General features: G+C 46.3%; 1 protein-coding gene and 2 long non-coding RNA genes across 6 annotated transcripts; 2 read left to right on the top strand and 1 right to left on the bottom strand.

Moving 5' to 3' along the window:
* Positions 1 to 1,621: 1,621 nt before the first annotated feature.
* LOC309488585 lies at positions 1,622 to 3,040 on the bottom strand. The gene is made up of 3 exons (XR_014202205.1): positions 2,940 to 3,040; positions 2,777 to 2,817; positions 1,622 to 2,450 (listed from the first exon to the last, which is right to left on the bottom strand). It is a non-coding gene; the product is annotated as an uncharacterized lncRNA (long non-coding RNA).
* A 2,504-nt stretch (positions 3,041 to 5,544) lies between these two features.
* alas1 (aminolevulinate, delta-, synthase 1) lies at positions 5,545 to 18,835 on the top strand. Of its 4 annotated transcripts, XM_082155541.1 has the most exons (12): positions 5,545 to 5,696; positions 6,413 to 6,585; positions 7,655 to 7,852; positions 9,193 to 9,303; positions 9,421 to 9,643; positions 10,653 to 10,837; positions 11,384 to 11,563; positions 11,641 to 11,805; positions 16,553 to 16,821; positions 17,569 to 17,731; positions 17,970 to 18,153; positions 18,239 to 18,835. In XM_082155541.1, the coding sequence occupies exons 2-11, from the start codon at positions 6,420 to 6,422 to the stop codon at positions 18,128 to 18,130; spliced, it is 1,821 nt and encodes a 606-aa protein (XP_082011667.1). In that variant the 5' UTR covers positions 5,545 to 5,696; positions 6,413 to 6,419; the 3' UTR covers positions 18,131 to 18,153; positions 18,239 to 18,835. The 4 variants fall into 4 exon arrangements, with proteins under 4 accessions (XP_082011667.1, XP_082011666.1, XP_082011668.1 ...); XM_082155540.1 differs by having other exon boundaries at positions 17,970 to 18,835; XM_082155542.1 differs by lacking the exons at positions 5,545 to 5,696; positions 6,413 to 6,585 and adding an exon at positions 6,842 to 6,939 and having other exon boundaries at positions 17,970 to 18,835.
* Positions 7,082 to 7,648, top strand: LOC309487747. The gene is made up of 3 exons (XR_014201916.1): positions 7,082 to 7,290; positions 7,322 to 7,385; positions 7,477 to 7,648. It is a non-coding gene; the product is annotated as an uncharacterized lncRNA (long non-coding RNA).
* Positions 18,836 to 21,337: the final 2,502 nt, after the last annotated feature.

Genomic DNA, 21,337 nt, shown 5'->3' with positions numbered 1-21,337 from the left:
ATGTAAAATTGTGTTTCTGTCGGTTTTCTCTACACTGATGAATGCAAGGTTCCTGGTTATCTTTTGAAATTGTCAAATCAAGAAAATTAATACACACTTTGCTATATTCTAAAGACAACTTGATGTTTGGATTAATGCTATTCAGATAACCATGAAATTCAATCAACTCTGTTTCCGAGCCAGACCAAAAAAGACATATATCATCAATATAGCGCCCCCACCAGATAATAAACTTGTGAAACACATTATTTTCTTGATTCAAAACAAAGTCCTCCTCCCATTTGCCCAGGTACAAACCTGCATAAGAAGGGCTGTAACATGCCCCCATAGCACAACCTTTTGTCTGTTTAAAGATCTTATCCTGGAAGACAAAAATGTTATTAGTCAAAGTCCATTCTGTTAGTGATGTCATTCCTGATCCGTCATAGTGATGTCATACCTGATCCGTCATAGTGATGTCATTCCTGATCCGTCATAGTGATGTCATTCCTGATCCGTCATAGTGATGTCATACCTGATCCGTCATAGTGATGTCATTCCTGATCTGTCATAGTGATGTCATTCCTGATCCGTCATAGTGATGTCATACCTGATCCGTCATAGTGATATCATTCCTGATCCGTCATAGTGATGTCATTCCTGATCCGTCACAGTGATGTCATACCTGATCCGTCACAGTAGGTGTGTTGGACATCGGCTGCGGCTGGATGTAACCGATCGGCGAGAGTAGCCGTGTGCAGGCGGGGAGGAGCTGCAAACGGAGACGTGAAGCCGGACACTTTCTGGTTCCTGTAGTGACCACTCACGTGGTGTTCGCGTACTTTACCACAGCTGAAGTGAAATAAATGTAATATTTGCCAAATAATACACAGATGTTTCAGAGACATTTTCATTCAATAAATGTATGTACTGCTTCATACAGCGTCTGTTTGAACAAGAATAAAGTTCAACATAAGCTACTATCAATGAAGTGGAGTCTACGTTTTTTAAGCAGTTTTAATTTGATAAACATGACACAATATAACATGACAACGACATGAAAAGAGTGTTCACTGTTATAATAAACTGATTTGAGAGCTTTAGAGGAACTAAAGGTGTTCGAATAAACACGAAACACACGTGATCGTTGTCATGCGGTGAATCCGGCCAATCGTGGGACAGCTGTGTCGTCATCAGCCCTCCAGCAGCCCAGTGCAGCCGCTCTTGAGAAGCTGCGCTGGCTGAGTTCTCCGGCTACTCTCGAATTGCTCTCGCGGTGCTTTGATGGCATACGTCACAGTCACGTGTCGTCGGCGCTGTATCAAGTCGGACAACATTTCTAACCGGCATGCACTGCTTTAAGTCAGCCGCCGATCGGTCTGCGCAGAGCTGTATGAAGTCGAACAAGCCTTGTGATGTCACAGTGATGTCATCCCATAGTGATGTCATACCTGATCCGTCACAGTGATGTCATACCTGATACGTCATAGTGATGTCATACCTGATACGTCATAGTGATGTCATACCTGATCCGTCATAGTGATGTCATTCCTGATCTGTCATTGTGATGTCATTCCTGATCCTTCATAGTGATCCGTCATACCTGATCCGTCATAGTGAAGTCATACCTGATCCGTCATAGTGATGTCATACCTGATACGTCATAGTGATGTCATACCTGATCCGTCATAGTGAAGTCATACCTGATCCGTCATAGTGATGTCATACCTGATACGTCATAGTGAAGTCATACCTGATCCGTCATAGTGATGTCATACCTGATACGTCTTACCTGATCCGCTCTATTGTTCCGTATATCCGAGTGAAACGCTTCTGGAACAAGAACAAATTTGGGCAGGGCTTGATTGTGTCTGTGCGGAATTGATTGGATGTTTGGATGGTTGTGGCTTGCTATTGGTGGATCTCATGTGAGTGACAGATTGCCCCGCCCACATCATCAGAGAAGAGAAGAGATGCTGCCAGAGGAACTTATTCTGATTCAAGATTATTAACACAAGAATGATGTGCACCGATAAATCATTTAGAATAAACACTGCAATATTTCATAAAAATAGGGTCAAATTCTCACTATGAACTAGTTGCGGATTTTCATGCATATTACTAGGATATTGGCTGTTTATTAGTACTTATAAAGCACATATTAATGCATTATTTCTGCATGACCATATTCTAGTACATCCCTTAATCACCTAATATCTTAACGTAACAACTACCTTACTAACTATTAAAAAGCAGTTATCAGGAGTTTATTGAGGAAAAAGTTGTAGTTAATAGTTAGTAAGTGAGAATTGGACCCTAATCTAAAGAGTGACCAAAAAAAGCAAGTCAATTTTGATTTCCTGGTGACTTTAATGCCTGTTTGTCAGTCGATCGGTGGCTCCATCAGGCCATTCTGCTGCTCTTCAAGAGCCTCTGTTGCAGGTGATTCTGACAGTGAGAGTTCAGACACACTGGACACACACACACACGACTCTGAGAAGAACACACACACACACACACACACACACACACACACACACACACACACACACACACACACACACACACACACACACACACACACACACACACACACACACACGCTGCTGGACCTGCTGCTGTCAGCAGAGGGCGCTCGCACACACACACGACTCTGAGAAGAACACACACACACACACACACACACACACACACACACACACACACACACACACACACACACACACACACACACACACACGCTGCTGGACCTGCTGCTGTCAGCAGAGGGCGCTCGCACACACACATACACACACACACACACACACACGACTCTGAGAAGAACACACACACACGACTCTGAGAAGAACACACACACACACACACACACACACACACACACACACACACACACACACACACACACACACACACACACACACACACACACACACACACACCACACACACACACACACACACACACACACACGCTGCTGGACCTGCTGCTGTCAGCAGAGGGCGCTCGCACACACACATACACACACACACGACTCTGAGAAGAACACACACACACACACACACACACACACACACACACACACACACACACACACACACACGACTCTGAGAAGAACACACACACACACACACACACACACACACACACACACACACACACACACACACACACACACACCACACACACACACACACACACCACACACACACACACACACACACACCACACACACACACACACACACACACACCACACACACACACACACACACACACACCACACCACACACACACACACACACACACACACACACACACACACACACACACACACACACACACACACACACACACACACACACACGACTCTGAGAAGAACACACACACACACACACACACACACCACACACACACACACACACACACACACACACACACACACACACACACCACACACACACACACACACACACACACACACACACACACCACACACACACACACACACACACACACACACACACACACACACACACACACACACACACACACACACACACACACACACACACACACACACACACACACACACACACACACACACACACACACACACACACACACACACACACACACACGACTCTGAGAAGAACACACACACACACACACACACACACACACACACACACACACACACACACACACACACACACACACACACACACACACACACACACACACACACACACACACACACACACACACACACACACACACACACACACACACAGCATGGCCTGTTGGGTAATGATTTAACACACTTCAAACAATGTGTAAGAAATTCCATGTCTTATTCCTGCAACAGGAAGAAAATGCTTCAGTTACTCAGTCAAATCAAAGTATCTTTAACAAAATAAACCTATTCTCTCCTGTTATGATTTACACTTCATTACAGTTACACAGATGCTTTGGTGCTTGATGCTCAAGGTAATCATTTCACTAGTCCATGCGTCTCCTGGGACTCGAACCCGTGCCCTGTGTGTTGCGAACTCCTGCTCGACTGGAGACACAGAAGTGCAGCAGCTGCTATACATGTTTTGCTCCTATAGTTTGGCATTAAAAATAGTTACTTAATTGTAATAGGAATATAATAGGAAAATGAGACTGACCTCAAGTTACAGATCCACTCAGTAAACAATGAACAATTAATATAATGACATAATGCATACATTAACTTTGTCATATCCATCTATATGATGTGTCTGAAAGCATGAAGACAAGACGACCCGTCGGGATCCGGTGACCGTGTCCCATGATGCCTTCATCTGATGATGATGCGTAGGCTTGATATCCCAGAATCCTGTGCGAGAGAGCGGAGCGAACAGATTAATCTGGCGTCTGGAAGTTGCAGCTGGTGGTCCGTTTGTGTGTAAATGTACGTTTTTGTCTAACGTACTACAATATTTTAGTATTAAATGTTTGTAATCACTAATGCTCGCTCTCTTTTGCTGTAGATCATTAAAGCGTTTTTCTCTAACAAGGCTCTTTATTCTCTCGGTTCATGTTATAAATCGAATGTCCTTTATCCAGAAAAATATCGGTACGCATCATTCTGCAATAGAACTCAATTCTGATTTCATGGTGACTTTAATGTCTACAGATATTTCATGTGTCCTCCTCCTCCAGCACATGTTTAAACAACTCATTTATCGTGATTGAATCAACTCTATTTCATATTTGTTATAGACTACATGTCTTACATTCATTAACACTTCAATAAATGTATTTTTAATCCAATAATGAAAATGGTCCACTCCTCACCTTCATGTCATTTCAATGACTCAGTTACTTTTTTCTTCCGTGGAACATATTAGATATTAAACATAAATTAGGGAACTGACAGTCTCATGCGTCATTCACTTTTATAGCTTGTGTTTACACGTTCATATGGTAAAAAATATTGCAAATCACACTGTTGTCATCATATGTAAGCTATACAATAATGTGAACAATTAGGTGTCATAAACAGTAACATCATGAATTCTTGTAAATCTGCTTTGAAACGATGTGCAAAACGCGGAAATAATAAACTAGAATAATAAACTTTATTTTTTTATGACGCGTTTAGAAGTTTCCTCTCAAAGTGCTTTACAAGAATACAATAACAGTAGCACAATGACAGTGAATGGTATTCTGTCTTTGATGTTCCGCGAAGGAAAGAGTCAAACGTGCCTTTTAAAGTATGTATTTTCATTTTCGATGTGAAATATTTCTGACGGCTTATCGTCAAACGCCCTTAAAGTATCTGGTGTTGCTCAACTTTCTACCTGTACACTCTCATTTAACAGCATAAACAAATATTAGAGGCACAACCCTAACAGGAAATATTAAAGTGTTTTTATACTGTAAATGGTTTATGATATGATGAATTCAAGGAAGGAAATAGGCGTGCGTGCGTGAACTGACGGCCAGTGTGACGCAAATCTCGCGATATTTGATGGTTTTATACAATTGTGCGCAGTGTTACGCAAGTCTCGCGATATTTGATGGTTTGATATAATCCCTGTGCGCCGCTCGCCCTCTCGTTCGTCCTCAGTGTAGGATAACGACATAACACGCTCATCGCACACATAACACACAGACACAGGCGATAAAACTCTCTTCATCGACAGCGAGACTCAGTGATATAAAGGAGTAATAATCTCGGACATCAGAGAGGTGAGTTACTTAAGTGGTTTGTTTATTAAAGAGTCGCGGCTTCATCGAAGGACGCGTCGCGCTTCTAAACGAGCTTTAAAGGGTTAACGTTACTAAACCCCTGGTCAGAGCAAATACTTGTCAAAGTCTTTTACTTTAGCGGATTATCTCCAAATCTAGATGTTATTTCATGATGTGTCTGAAAACCGCGTGAAGTGAAGTGAGAGTTCAATAGGGAACACGACAAATGCTCATTTATCAAATACTATTCATAGTTCGAATTCATCATTTTTTTGTTTGTTTGTTTATGTATACATTTATACACACAGCTCTTTTCACACAGTAGAGGTGACACACACACACACACACACACACACACACACACACACACACACACACACACATACACACTGATCAGAGATCATCATGAGTGACCTGACAGGCTTTCCTCCGAATCACAGTGATCTGAATGAGGAAATCATCAGATGTAATGGTCTAACAGTGTGTGTGTGTGTGTGTGTGTGTGTGTGTGTGTGTGTGTTGAGCACCTCTACAGTTGAAGGTGTGTTTGGGGTCAGATTACTGTAGGAGTTCAGCATTACAGGGGTTTGATCCCGGTGAGCCGTGATCATGTGATTCAGGCCGTGGCTCTGAGCCAATCGTGTGAGAGTTACAGAAACACACTCACACTCGCGACCTCAGAGACTGCCGGATCTAACGAGCCTCTTGTGTTTCAGACTCATCATGGACGCCCTCATGCGCTGCCCGTTCCTGTCCCTCGTCCCTCCGGCCTTCCTGCAGCAGACCCGCAAGAGCCTGGTGGCGTACGCCGTGAAGTGTCCCGTCATGATGGACCTCGCCTCGAGGCCACTGGTGCGCTCACTCGGGTCCACAACCTCCAGCGGTCACGGTGAGTGTGTGTGAGAGTGTGTGTGAGAGTGTGTGTGAGAGTGTGTGTGAGAGTGTGTGTGAGAGTGTGTGTGAGAGTGTGTGTGAGAGTGTGTGTGAGAGTGTGTGTGAGAGTGTGTGTGAGAGTGTGTGTGAGAGTGTGTGTGTGAGAGTGTGTGTGTGAGAGTGTGTGTGTGTGAGGTGTGTGTGTGTGTGAGTGAGGTGTGTGTGTGTGAGTGAGGTGTGTGTGTGTGAGTGAGGTGTGTGTGTGTGTGTGAGTGAGGTGTGTGTGTGTGAGTGAAGTGTCCCGTCATGATGGACCTCGCCTCGAGGCCACTGGTGCGCTCACTCGGGTCCACAACCTCCAGCGGTCACGGTCAGTGTGTGTGTGTGTGTGTGTGTGTGAGTGAGGTCACGGTGTGTGTGTGAGTGAAGTGTCCCGTCATGATGGACCTCGCCTCGAGGCCACTGGTGCGCTCTTTTGGGTCCACGACCTCCAGCGGTCACGGTCAGTGTGTGTGAGGTGTGTTTGCTGATGTGTGTTCTCTGTGCTTTAGATGTGCCCGCGGCCCCTGAGGGCCCAGAGTGTGAGTGAGGTGTGTGTGTGTGTGTGTGTGAGTGAGGTGAGCGTGAGAGAGAGGTGTGTTTGCTGAAGTGTGATCTCTGTGCTTAAGATGTGCCCGCGGCCCCTGAGGGCCCAGAGTGTGTGTGTGTGTGAGTGAGTGAGGTGAGTGAGCGTGAGCGTGAGCGTGAGAGAGAGGTGTGTTTGCTGAAGTGTGATCTCTGTGCTTAAGATGTGCCCGCGGCCCCTGAGGGCCCAGAGTGTGTGTGTGTGTGTGTGTGTGTGTGTGTGTGAGTGAGTGAGAGAGAGAAGTGTGTTCTCTGTGCTTTAGATGTGCCCGCGGCCCCTGAGGGCCCAGAGTGTGAGTGAGGTGTGTGTGTGTGTGTGTGTGTGTGAGTGAGGTGAGTGTGAGAGAGAGGTGTGTTTGCTGAAGTGTGTTCTCTGTGCTTTAGATGTGCCCGCGGCCCCTGAGGGCCCCGAGTGTGTGTGTGAGAGCTGTGTTTGCTGAAGTGTGTTCTCTGTGCTTCAGATGTCCCCTTGGCCCCTGAGGGCCCCTCCGCCGGCCCCGCTCTCCCCGAGGCTCACCCTCCCGCCGGCTCCACCGCCTCCTCCTCCTCCAAGTGCCCGTTCCTGGCGGCAGAGATGGGCCAGGGCAACAGTGCTGTGGTGCGGCAGGCCAGCCTGGCTCTACAGGAGGACGTGTCTGAGGTTCGCACCGTGTGCAAAGGTGTGTGAGCACGTGTGTTTTCATGCTCTTCCGTAAGCGCCACCTACTGGCAGAGAGGGAACATGCATTTTCATTCAGCGCGTCTGTCGGTTTAGTTCAGACCAATGCAAAGGTCAAATGTAGAATAATAAGGGATGTTGACTGTAAAAAAAGAAGAACTTTAAATTTACGGTAATAAACGTCAGCTGTGGTCGCCAGAAATTTACAGTAAAAAATACGGTAGCAATATTTTAGGTTTTACAGACTTAAATTTACAGTAAAATCTTTTTATTTCATCATCTGATATAATGTTCATTTACCGAACTATTGAAGTATTAAAGGGATAGTTCACTTTGAAATTAAATTTTGGTATGTTTTAGCTTACCTCAAGGGCATCCAAGATGTAGGTGTCTTTTTTTCCGCAGTAGTTTCAATTTTGATATTTTTAGGTCAAACCGTTCTTGTCTGTCAGTCATATAATGCAGGTCTATGGTCACCACCTCAAAGAGCATGCACAGAGTCCAAATTAAACAATTCCCCATCGTAAGTACACATTGACGGTTTCGCAGTAGCCAAGGCGACATCTATTGTATATATCTATACCCGCCCGCGCTCTCAGATCACTTGGACATGGCTGTGTTCAAGAGGTAAAAACGATATAAAAACTGTTCGTTTTCTCACACAAACCGCTCGTTTCGTGTCTTAGGCCATCAATGTGTACTTACGATGGGGAATTGTTTAATTTGGACGACGGGGAATTGTTTTAATTTGGACTCTGTGCATGCTCTTTGAGACAGTGACCATCGACCTGCATTATATGACTGACAGACAAGAACGGTTTGACCTAAAAATATCAAAATTGAAACTACTGCGGAAAAAAAGACACCTACATCTTGGATGCCCTTGAGGTAAGCTAAAACATACCAAAATTTAATTTCAAAGTGAACTATCCCTTTAATATCTGTTTTGTACCAATTTAATACACTGACAACCACCAATCACAGTGGAGATGAGTCACATGATCAATCAAAGCTCATCACAAATAGCTTTTCCACAAGAAAGTTAATACTAATATAGAGAAGCTGCACAGACACACACACACTGAACACCATCATGGTAACACATGAAATGAAAAAAATGCAATAAACATCAATTTAACAACATTACATGTAACATAAAACCCTAATGCACATCACTGATTAGAAAAACTATGAAGAAACAGTTATTTTAACAAAATACATCAAATGTGAAATGTCAATTTACGGTGTTTCACTGTCAGTTATACAATGACCTGTGCCAATGATTCATGACAATGAATTGTGTTTGAGCGGTTTGCCGGTCTGACTGTGACTGTTTCACAGACGTCTCTGCCTCTGAGCTGACCTCTAAGATGGGAGGAGACCTCATGAAGAAGCTGATGAAGCAGCGACCCGCTCGAGTCTCGCATCTGCTGCAGGAGAACATGCCCAAGAGTACGTGCTTCTGTCCCATACGGACCACTTCCTGTAAACCACTTCCTGTGCTGTAAACCACTTCCTGTCCTGTAAACCACTTCCTGTCCTGTAACCCTGTAACCTCTTCTCTTTCAGCCGTGTCCAACTTCCGTTACGACGAGTTCTTTGAGAAGAAGATCGAGGAGAAGAAGGACGATCACACGTATCGCGTGTTTAAGACGGTGAACCGGCGAGCGACGGAGTTCCCGATGGCGGACGATTACTCCGAGTGCCAGTCCTTCAGGAGACACGTGTCCGTGTGGTGCAGCAACGACTACCTGGGCATGAGCCGCCACCCGCGGGTGCTGCAGACCATCACGTGAGTCTCCTGCACAACTGTGGATAATGTCGCATTGTGACAGCAAACTGCTCCTGAAATGATCCTGGAATAGAATGATGTTAATGCAGAATATGATGTTGTGTTTCTGCTGAAGTGTGTGTGTTGACGAAGGCCTGTGCTGAAGTGTGTGTGTTGACGAAGGCCTGTGCTGAAGTGTGTGTGTGTTGACGAAGGCCTGTGCTGAAGTGTGTGTGTTGACGAAGGCCTGTGCTGAAGTGTGTGTGTTGACGAAGGCCTGTGCTGAAGTGTGTGTGTGTTGACGAAGGCCTGTGCTGAAGTGTGTTTGTTGACGAAGGCCTGTGCTGAAGTGTGTGTGTTGACGAAGGCCTGTGCTGAAGTGTGTGTGTTGACGAAGGTGTGTTGACGAAGGCCTGTGCTGAAGTGTGTGTGTTGACGAAGGCCTGTGCTGAAGTGTGTGTGTTGACGAAGGTGTGTTGACGAAGGCCTGTGCTGAAGTGTGTGTGTTGACGAAGGCCTGTGCTGAAGTGTGTGTGTTGACGAAGGCCTGTGCTGAAGTGTGTGTGTTGACGAAGGCCTGTGCTGAAGTGTGTGTGTTGACGAAGGTGTGTTGACGAAGGCCTGTGCTGAAGTGTGTGTGTGTTGACGAAGGTGTGTTGACGAAGGCCTGTGCTGAAGTGTGTGTGTTGACGAAGGCCTGTGCTGAAGTGTGTGTGTTGACGAAGGCCTGTGCTGAAGTGTGTGTGTTGACGAAGGTGTGTTGACGAAGGCCTGTGCTGAAGTGTGTGTGTTGACGAAGGCCTGTGCTGAAGTGTGTGTGTTGACGAAGGCCTGTGCTGAAGTGTGTGTGTTGACGAAGGCCTGTGCTGAAGTGTGTGTGTTGACGAAGGTGTGTTGACGAAGGCCTGTGCTGAAGTGTGTTTGTTGACGAAGGCCTGTGCTGAAGTGTGTGTGTTGACGAAGGTGTGTTGACGAAGGCCTGTGCTGAAGTGTGTGTGTTGACGAAGGCCTGTGCTGCTCTCTCTGACAGGGACACTCTAGCGAAGCACGGCTCCGGGGCCGGAGGTACTCGCAACATCTCGGGGACGAGTAAGTTCCACGTGGACCTGGAGCTGGAGCTGGCGGATCTGCACGGGAAAGACGCCGCGCTGCTCTTCACCTCCTGCTTCGTGGCCAACGACTCCACGCTCTTCACGCTCGCCAAGATGCTGCCCGGTAACTCACAACATGCTTTTCATTCATTACTTAAAGTTCTCTTGAAGTTCTTCGATACCACATCTAGCCTAACTGATAAACTTCACACATTATTAAAAACAAGTGAACAGTCAGTAATAAAATAAGAACAAATATACACATTACAAGCAGAGATTAATACTAAATAACAGTTACAAAGTCTAACTGTAATATTCAGGTACAGAAATTAATAATGAAGCTTAAATGTAAACTAACACTATTTGTTCACTGTAGAAATTAAACATAGTTTCATCTTTGTTAAAGCTGTATTTTGTTGTTTTATTAGCATTAATGACACAGACGACAGCAGGAATATTAGTCTGCTGTCACTTTAAGACCGAATATACTGACACACACTCGGTTTCTTCCTCAACTGTTGACTCATGACAGAACCGAGAGAACCCTCGCCGACAGAGGACATGTGTGCCGACCCGTGGGCGGCTGATCCGTACGCGTCACGATCCCTGCGATCCGTTCATCCTTAGTTATGTGCAAGAAGTCCTCTCTAATCAGCTGTTCTGTCCTCAGGCTGCGAGATCTATTCGGACGCAGGGAACCACGCCTCGATGATCCAGGGCATCAGGAACAGCGGTGTCAAGAAGTTCATCTTCCGGCACAACGACGCGGCGCACCTGCGGCGGCTCCTGGAGCAGTCGGACCCCTCGAGCCCGAAGATCGTGGCGTTCGAGACGGTGCACTCGATGGACGGTCAGTGAGAGCCTCTGGGGATCTGGTTACGGGTCAGTGCTTCAGGAGCTCACGGAGTGTGTGTCTGTGTGTGTCAGGTGCTGTGTGTCCGCTGGAGGAGATGTGTGATGTCGCTCATGAGTTCGGCGCCGTCACGTTCGTGGACGAGGTTCATGCGGTGGGACTGTACGGGACCCGAGGAGGAGGCATCGGAGACCGGGACGGGGTGATGCACAAGATGGACATCATCTCCGGCACGCTGGGTGAGTGTTTGTTTGTGTGTGTGTGTTTGTTATGGCTAGGGTTGGCTTCTGTTTACATTTTTACCAGTACCTGAAATTTGGTACCCAACTGTACCTTTTTTCGGTACTGTAGGCACTGCCTTGCCATTGGCTGGGATGCTTGAACATGAATTAAAACAACCATTTTAGTAATCATTTTTTTTTTTCTATGAAATGTTTTTGTTTTCCACAAGTTCTGTGTTGTGAATTTTCTAATAACCAAATGAAGAATTAATTGATAACTTAATTGATCTTTTATATGAAATTAAACTTCTTTTTTTTGTCAAACAACATGTGGCACAACTGAGCTTTATACTGTTAAACTTACAACATAGAAGAAAACGTGTGATTATTACTTGAATACAGTTTTGATAGCTTATTATTATTATTATTATTATTATAATCGGTATGAGAGTACTGACATAATTCGGTTGGTGCCATTAAGTGGCGAGTTCGGTACCCGACCCTAGTAACGGCTCCCGCAGGAGAAGCATGAGCGCTGTGTGTGTGTGTGTGTGTGTGTGTGTGTGTGTAAACGGCCACTCAATGCTCCTGTGGATCCTTTGATCTCTTGTTGCCTGGAAACCAGCGCTGTTGTGCTGCTCTGGTTGAGTTTCCCTGAAGGCTGAGTGTCACGACCGGCACGTAGAGCTCGGGAAATCCTTTATCCCTGTAATCTGTAGTGCAGAATCTAGACGTGGCCTAGAAACATGTTAGACGATCAGCAGTGTGTCTGTGTGTTCTGCTGTTTACGGTGGGAAGTCTGTGAAATGTGTGTCAGAGAGAACACACACACACACAGGGAGAACACAGAGAGAATGCATGGAGAACGCAGAGAGAACACGCAGAGAGAACACACAGAGAGAACACAGGGAGAACAGATGGAGAACGCACAGAGAACACAGGGAGAATGCAGAGAGAACACGGGGAACACGGAGAGAACGCACAGAGCGCAGAGAGAACACGGGACACGGAGAGAACGCACAGAGAACACGGGGAGAACGCACAGAGAACACTCAGTGAACAGAGAGAACGCAGAGAGAACGCACGGAGAACACGGAGAACGCAGAGAGAACACTCAGTGAACAGAGAGAACGCAGAGAGAACACACAGTGAGAACACAAGGAGAACAGATGGAGAACACAGGGAGAACGCACAGGGAGAACACAGGGAGAACAGATGGAGAACGCACAGAGAACACAGGGAGAACGCAGAGAGAACACGGGGAACACGGAAAGGACGCACAGAGAACACGGGGAGAGCGCACAGAGAACACTCAGTGAACAGAGAGAACGCAGGGAGAACACCCAGTGAACAGAGAGAACACAGGGAGAACACCCAGTGAACAGAGAGAACACAGGGAGAACGCAGAGACAACACATGGAGAACACAGAGAACACAGTGAACAGAGACAACACAGGGAGAACGCAGAGAGAACACACAGAGAGAACCCAGGGAGAACACACAGTGAACAGAGAGAACACAGGGAGAACGCAGAGACAACACATGGAGAACACAGAGAACACAGTGAACAGAGACAACACAGGGAGAACGCAGAGAGAACACACAGAGAGAACCCAGGGAGAACACACAGAGAGAACCCAGGGAGAACAGATGGAGAACGCACAGAGAACACACAGTGAACCGAGAGAACGCAGGGAGAACACATGGAGAACAAACAGAGAGAACCCAGTGAACACAGAGAGCGCAGAGACAACACATGAAGAACACGGAGAGAACACAAAGAACGGAGAGAACACAAAGAACGCAGAGACCACACAGAGAACAGGGAGAACGCAGAGACAACACATGGAGAACACAGAGAGAACACAAAGAACAGAGAACACAGAGAGAACACAGGGAGAACACACAGAGAGAACCCAGGGAGAACAGATAGAGAACATACAGTGAACCGAGAGAACGCAGGGAGAACGCAGAGACAACACATGGAGAACACAAAGAACACAGAGAGAACAAGAACGCAGAGAGCACACAGAGAGAACACACAGTGAACAGAGAGAACATAGGGAGAATGCAGAGACGACACATGGATAACACAGAGAGAACACAAAGAACGCAGAGAGTACACAGCGAGAACACACAGTGAACAGGGAGAACGCAGAGAGAACACAAAGAACGCAGAGAGAACACAGAGAACATAGTGAACAGAGACAACACAGGGAGAACTCAGAGAGAACACAGGGAAAACACACAGAGAGAACCCAGGGAGAACAGATGGAGAACGTACAGAGAACACACAGTGAACCGAGAGAACGCAGAGAGAACACAAAGAACGCAGAGAGAACACAGAGAACATAGTGAACAGAGACAACGCAGGGAGAACACAGAGAGAACACAAAGAACGCAGGGAGAACACAAAGAATGCAGGGAGAACACAGAGACAACACATGGAGAACAAAGAGAGAACACAAAGAACGCAGAGAGAACACAGAGAGAACGCAGGGAGAACAGATAGAGAACGCATGGAGAACGCACAGAGAACACAAAGAACGCAGGGAGAACACAGAGAGAACACAAAGAACGCAGGGAGAACACAAAGAATGCAGGGAGAACACAGAGACAACACATGGAGAACAAAGAGAGAACACAAAGAACGCAGGGAGAACAGAGAGAACACAAAGAACGCAGGGAGAACACAAAGAATGCAGGGAGAACACAGAGACAACACATGGAGAACAAAGAGAGAACACAAAGAACGCAGAGAGAACACAAAGAACGCAGGGAGAACACGGAGAACGCTGGGAGAACACAGAGACAACACATGGAGAACACAAAGAACGCAGGGAGAACACAAAGAACGCAGAGAGAATGCAGGGAGAACACAGGGAGAACACAGACAACACATGGAGAACACAGAGAATGCAGGGAGAACACAGGGAGAACACAGACAACACATGGAGAACACAGACAGAATGCAGGGAGAACAAAGGGAGAACACAGACAACACATGGAGAACACAGAGAGAATGCAGGGAGAACAAAGGGAGAACACAAAGAACGCAGAGAGAACACAAAGAACGCAGGGAGAACACGGAGAACGCAGGGAGAACACAGAGACAACACATGGAGAACACAAAGAACGCAGGGAGAACACAAAGAACGCAGAGAGAATGCAGGGAGAACACAGGGAGAACACAGACAACACATGGAGAACACAGAGAATGCAGGGAGAACACAGGGAGAACACAGACAACACATGGAGAACACAGACAGAATGCAGGGAGAACAAAGGGAGAACACAGACAACACATGGAGAACACAGAGAGAATGCAGGGAGAACAAAGGGAGAACACAAAGAACGCAGAGAGAACACAAAGAACGCAGGGAGAACACGGAGAACGCAGGGAGAACACAGAGACAACACATGGAGAACACAAAGAACGCAGGGAGAACACAAAGAACGCAGGGAGAATGCAGGGAGAACACAGGGAGAACACAAAGAACTCAGAGAGAATGCAGGGAGAACACAAAGAACGCAGAGAGAATGCAGGGAGAACACAGGGAGAACACAGACAACACATGGAGAACACAGAGAATGCAGGGAGAACACAGGGAGAACACAGACAGAATGCAGGAAGAACAAAGGGAGAACACAGACAACACATGGAGAACACAGACAGAATGCAGGGAGAACAAAGGGAGAACACGGAGAACAAAGGGAGAACACAGACAACACATGGAGAACACAGAGAGAATGCAGGGAGAACACAGAGACAACACATGGAGAACACCGAGAGAATACAGGGAGAACACAGAGACAACACATGGAGAACGCAGAGAGAACACAGAGAACGGAGGGAGAACACAGAGAGCACAGGGAGAACACAGAGAGCACAGGGAGAACACGGAGAACACGGAGAACACGGAGAACACAGAGACAACACAGGGAGAACACAGAGACAACACAGGGAGAACACAGAGACAATACAGGGAGAACACAGAGACAACACATGGAGAACACAGAGAGAATACAGGGAGAACACAGAGACAACACATGGAGAACGCAGAGAGAACACAGAGAACGGAGGGAGAACACGGAGAACACAGAGACAACACATGGAGAACGCAGAGAGAACACAGAGAACGGAGGGAGAACACAGGGAGAACACAGGGAGAACACGGAGAACACAGAGACAACACATGGAGAACGCAGAGAGAACACAAAGAACGCAGAGAACACACAGAGAACTGAGGGAGAACACAGGGAGAACACGGAGAACACGGAGAACACAGAGACAACACATGGAGAACGCAGAGAGAACACAGAGAACGGAGGGAGAACACAGAGAACACATGGAGAACGCAGAGAGAACACAAAGAACGCAGAGAACACACAGAGAACTGAGGGAGAACACATGGAGAACACAGAGAGCACAGGGAGAACACGGAGAGAACACATGGAGAACACAGAGAGAATGCAGGGAGAACACAGAGAGCACAGGGAGAACACATGGAGAACACACACAGAGAACACACACCTCATGTCTTGAGAACATCAATATACAATTTTAAATAAAGCCCATGTTTCCTGTATTTGTCAGTAGAGCTGCACTATTTGGCCAGAATTGTGATTTTATAAATCGTTATTGCTATATAACAACTATTATGATTGTTGTTGTTATTATGTTATTATTTTATAAAATTATAACAATTACTAAATGAAAACAATAGAAGATATAACAACAGTGTGTTCTGGTGTGTGTGCGCAGGGAAAGCGTTCGGGTGTGTGGGCGGCTACATCGCTAGCACTAACGCGCTGGTGGACACGGTGCGCTCGTACGCCGCGGGCTTCATCTTTACGACATCACTTCCTCCCATGCTCCTCGCCGGCGCGCGCCAGTCCATCCAGATCCTGAAGAGTGAAGAGGGCCGATCTCTACGCCTCAAACACCAGCGCAACGTCAAGCTCCTGCGCCAGATGCTAATGGACACCGGCCTCCCCGTGGTGCCCTGCCCTAGCCACATCATCCCTGTGCGGGTGCGTACACACACACACACACACACACACACACACACTGCCCTAGCCACATCATCCCTGTGCGGGTGCGTACACACACACACACACACACACACACACACACACACACACACTGCCCTAGCCACATCATCCCTGTGCGGGTGCGTACACACACACACACACACACACACACACACACACACACACACACACACACACACACACACACACACACACTGCCCTAGCCACATCATCCCTGTGCGGATGCGTACACACACACACACACACACACACACACACACACACACACACACACACACACACTGCCCTAGCCACATCATCCCTGTGCGGGTGCGTACACACACACACACACACACACACACACACACACACACACACACACACACACACACACACACACACACACACACACACACACACACACTAACCCTACCCCTAAACCTACCCATCACAGAAAACTTTCTGCATTTTTACATTTTCAAAAATATATAATTTAGTATGTTTATTAACCCATTCCCCTCATGGGGACCGCTGGCTGGTCCCCACAATGGAGGTGATCTCAGGTTTTTACTATCCTTGTGGGGACATTTGGATCCCACAATGTAATATAAACCAAACGCACACACACACACACACACACACACACACACACACTGCCTTAGCCACATCATCCCTGTGCGGGTACGTACACACACACACAAACACACACGTGCTGACTGAATGCTCACACACACATCTGTGCTTCAGGTTGCAGACGCTGAGAAGAACTCTGAGATCTGTGACCTCATGATGAGCCGCTACAACATCTACGTCCAGGCCATCAACTACCCGACGGTGTCCCGCGGAGAGGAGCTCCTGCGCATCGCGCCCACGCCACACCACACGCCGCAGATGATGCAGTACTTCGTGGGTGAGTGTGTGTGTGTGTGTGAGAGAGAGAGAGAGAGAGAGTGTGTGTGTGTGTGTGTGTGTGTGTGTGTGTGTGTGAGAGAGAGAGAGAGAGAGAGAGAGAGTGTGAGTGTGTGTGTGTGTGTGTGTGTGTGTGTGAGAAAGAGAGAGAGAGAGAGAGTGTGTGTGTGTGTGTGTGTGTGAGAGAGAAGTCAGCCATAACGGTCAGTGTTGTAAGTGTGTGTTTGTGTTGTGCACAGATAAGCTGAGGCACACGTGGACAGAGGTGGGTCTGGAGCTCAAGCCGATCTCTTCTGCTCAGTGTAACATCTGCCATCAGCCACTCCACCTCCAGCTGATGAGCGACGGGGAGAAGTCCTTCTTCAGCGGCCTCAGCCAACCCGTATCGGCCCGCGGCTGACACACACACACACACACACACACACACACACACACCTCAGTCAGCCCGTATCGGCCCACGGCTGACACACACACACACACACACACACACACACACACACACACACACCTCAGTCAGCCCGTATCGGCCCGCGGCTGACACACACACACACACACACACACACCTCAGTCAGCCCGTATCGGCCCACGGCTGACACACACACACACACACACACACACACACACACACACACACACACACACACACACACCTCAGCCAACCCGTATCGGCCCGCGGCTGACACACACACACACACACACACACACACACACACACACACACACCTCAGTCAGCCCGTATCGGCCCACGGCTGACACACACACACACACACACACACACACACACACACACACACCTCAGTCAGCCCGTATCGGCCCACGGCTGACACACACACACACACACACACACACACACACACACACACACACACCTCAGTCAGCCCGTATCGGCCCTCGGCTGACTATCATCCATCCAATCCAGAGAAAACATATTTAGACCACTTGATTTGTGTATTGATGTATTTTGTTAATGAAGTAAATCTAAAGTATTTTATATTTAAAGATGTTTAACTAGTGTAGGCCAGTTTTTATTCATATTTGATCCACCAATCACTCAAGCATTACTCTGATGTACTTCACAAGGTTAAATAAACTGATAATGCTCAGATTTCATGTTTGCTGTGTGTTGTTTGTTCTTCTGTTGAATCACTGCTGGGTCGTTGCATAAACTGCCTAGACTAGCCTTACATGTTAGTCATCATCTAATAGTTTTTTTTTCTTCCAAACTGGTCATAACTTTAAGTCAGTCATGTAGAAAGGCAGATTGGTTTCATTTGAATGGGAACAGTAAGACTAGCCGAATGCTAGTTCAGATTAGTCTTGTGCAACTGCCCTGTTTCCTGCGCTCACAGAACAGGGAAGTGAATGTGACTGTTATGAATCATGTTCATAACTGAAGCTGGCACACTAACCTACATCTGCGCTGACCTGTGGGTCATGTGGAGACGACACTGTCCGGACGAGCTCGGAGAGCAGGTGTGTGTGACGTCACCATCTCCACCTGACCCACATGTGGCATAAGAGAAAGATGTAAGAGTAGAGAAGTGTGTTTACCACAGCGTGATGGAGGTGCACTTCCCTTAATGAATACACAGAAATACAGCAAGGTTTTAAACTCCCAGAAAATGGAGAACAAAGAATGTGCATCAGGTGTGTTTTGCCGTTTAATGTTTTTAGTTCATTTAAGACGCCACTGTAAACTTCATCCGTACATATTATATTGTTATATTACAATGACAGAGAATTAGCTGCTGTTATCAGAAAGGTGATCAGCACATCCTTGAGTTGCACTGGGGTCAGACAGATCAGACCACCTGAGAAAGTAGCTACTATGTCTGACTTCAAAGAAATTGATGGCAAAATTTTGGAAGAAACCGTACAACACCTTAAAACATCAACATGCGCTCTTGACACACTTCCCACATCTTTTTTCAAAAGTGTGTTAAACAGTGTAGAAGCAAATCTTCTAGAAGTGGTAAATGCCTCACTTCTCTCTGGGAGTTTTCCAAACTCCCTGAAAACTGCAGTTGTCAAGCCCCTCCTGAAAAAGAGCAATCTGGATAAGACCATATTAAGCAACTATAGACCGATCTCAAATCTTCCTTTCATAGGCAAGATCATTGAAAAAGTTGTCTTCAATCAGCTGAACAAATTCTTAAGCTCGAATGGATACTTTGACAATTTTCAATCTGGTTTCCGACCGCACCACAGCACAGAGACAGCGCTCATAAAGATAATAAACGATATTCGCTTAAATACTGATTCAGGAAAATGATCAGTGCTGGTACTACTCGACCTCAGTGCTGCATTTGACACTGTCGATCATAACATACTTCTTGACAGGCTGGAAAACTGGGTGGGGCTTTCTGGGATAGTCCTAAAACTGTTCAGGTCATACTTAGATGGGAGAGGTTATTATGTGAGTATAGGAGACCATAAGTCTGAGTGGACATCCATGACATGCGGAGTCCCTCAAGGCTCAATTCCTGCACCACTCCTGTTCAACCTGTATATGCTCCCAATGAGCCAAATAATGAGAAACAACCAAATTGCTTACCACAGCTATGCAGACGACACACAGCTGTACTTAGCCCTATCGCCTAACGATTACAGCCCCATTGACTCCTTGTGCCGATGCATTGATGAAGTCAACAGTTGGATGTGTCAAAACTTTCTTCAATTAAACAAAGACAAAACTGAAGTTATTGCGTTTGGAAACAAAGATGAAGTTCTCAAGGTGAACGCATACCTTCACTCCAGGGGTCAAACAACTAAACATCAAGTCAGGAATCTTGGTGTGACACTAGAGTCAGACCTTAGTTTCAGTAGTCATGTCAAAGCAATAACTAAATCAGCATACTATCATCTGAAAAATATTGCAAGAATTAGATGCTTTGTTTCCAGACAAGACTTAGAGAAACTTGTGCATGCTTTCATCACCAGCAGGGTGGATTATTGTAATGGACTCCTCACTGGCCTTCCCAAAAAGACCATAAGACAGTTGCAGCTCATACAGAACGCTGCCGCCAGGATTCTGAGCAGAACCAGGAAATATGAACATATCACACCAGTCCTCAGGTCTTTACACTGGCTCCCAGTTAGATTTAGGATTGATTTTAAAGTATTATTACTGGTATATAAATCATTCAATGGCCTAGGACCTCAATACATTGCAGATATGCTCACTGAATATAAACCCAACAGATCACTCAGATCATTAGGATCATATCAGCTAGAAATACCAAGGGTTCACTCTAAGCATGGTGAGTCTGCTTTTAGCTATTATGCCAGCCGCAGCTGGAACCAGCTTCCAGAGGAGATCAGATGTGCTCCTACTGTAGTCACATTCAAATCCAGACTCAAAACACTTCTGTTTAGCTATGCATTTACTGAATGAGCACTGTGCCGCTGTTCGTCCGACTGTTTGTACTGTACTGTATTTTATTTTATTTTATTTTATTTTTCTAAACTGTTTTAATTATTCTTATTTCTTTTAATTATTTTAATTTCTCCTATGTAAAGCACTTTGAATTGCCATTGTGTATGAAATGTGCTATATAAATAAACTTGCCTTAGAGGATTTCCTGAAGCTCCGCCCCCTTCACTTGTG

The sequence above is a fragment of the Leuciscus leuciscus genome (assembly GCF_965113295.1).
Source record: "Leuciscus leuciscus genome assembly, chromosome: 23".
Lineage (NCBI taxonomy): Eukaryota > Metazoa > Chordata > Actinopteri > Cypriniformes > Leuciscidae > Leuciscus > Leuciscus leuciscus.
Note: the sequence above shows the minus strand (reverse complement) of the source record. Positions and strands in the feature narration are given on the sequence as shown.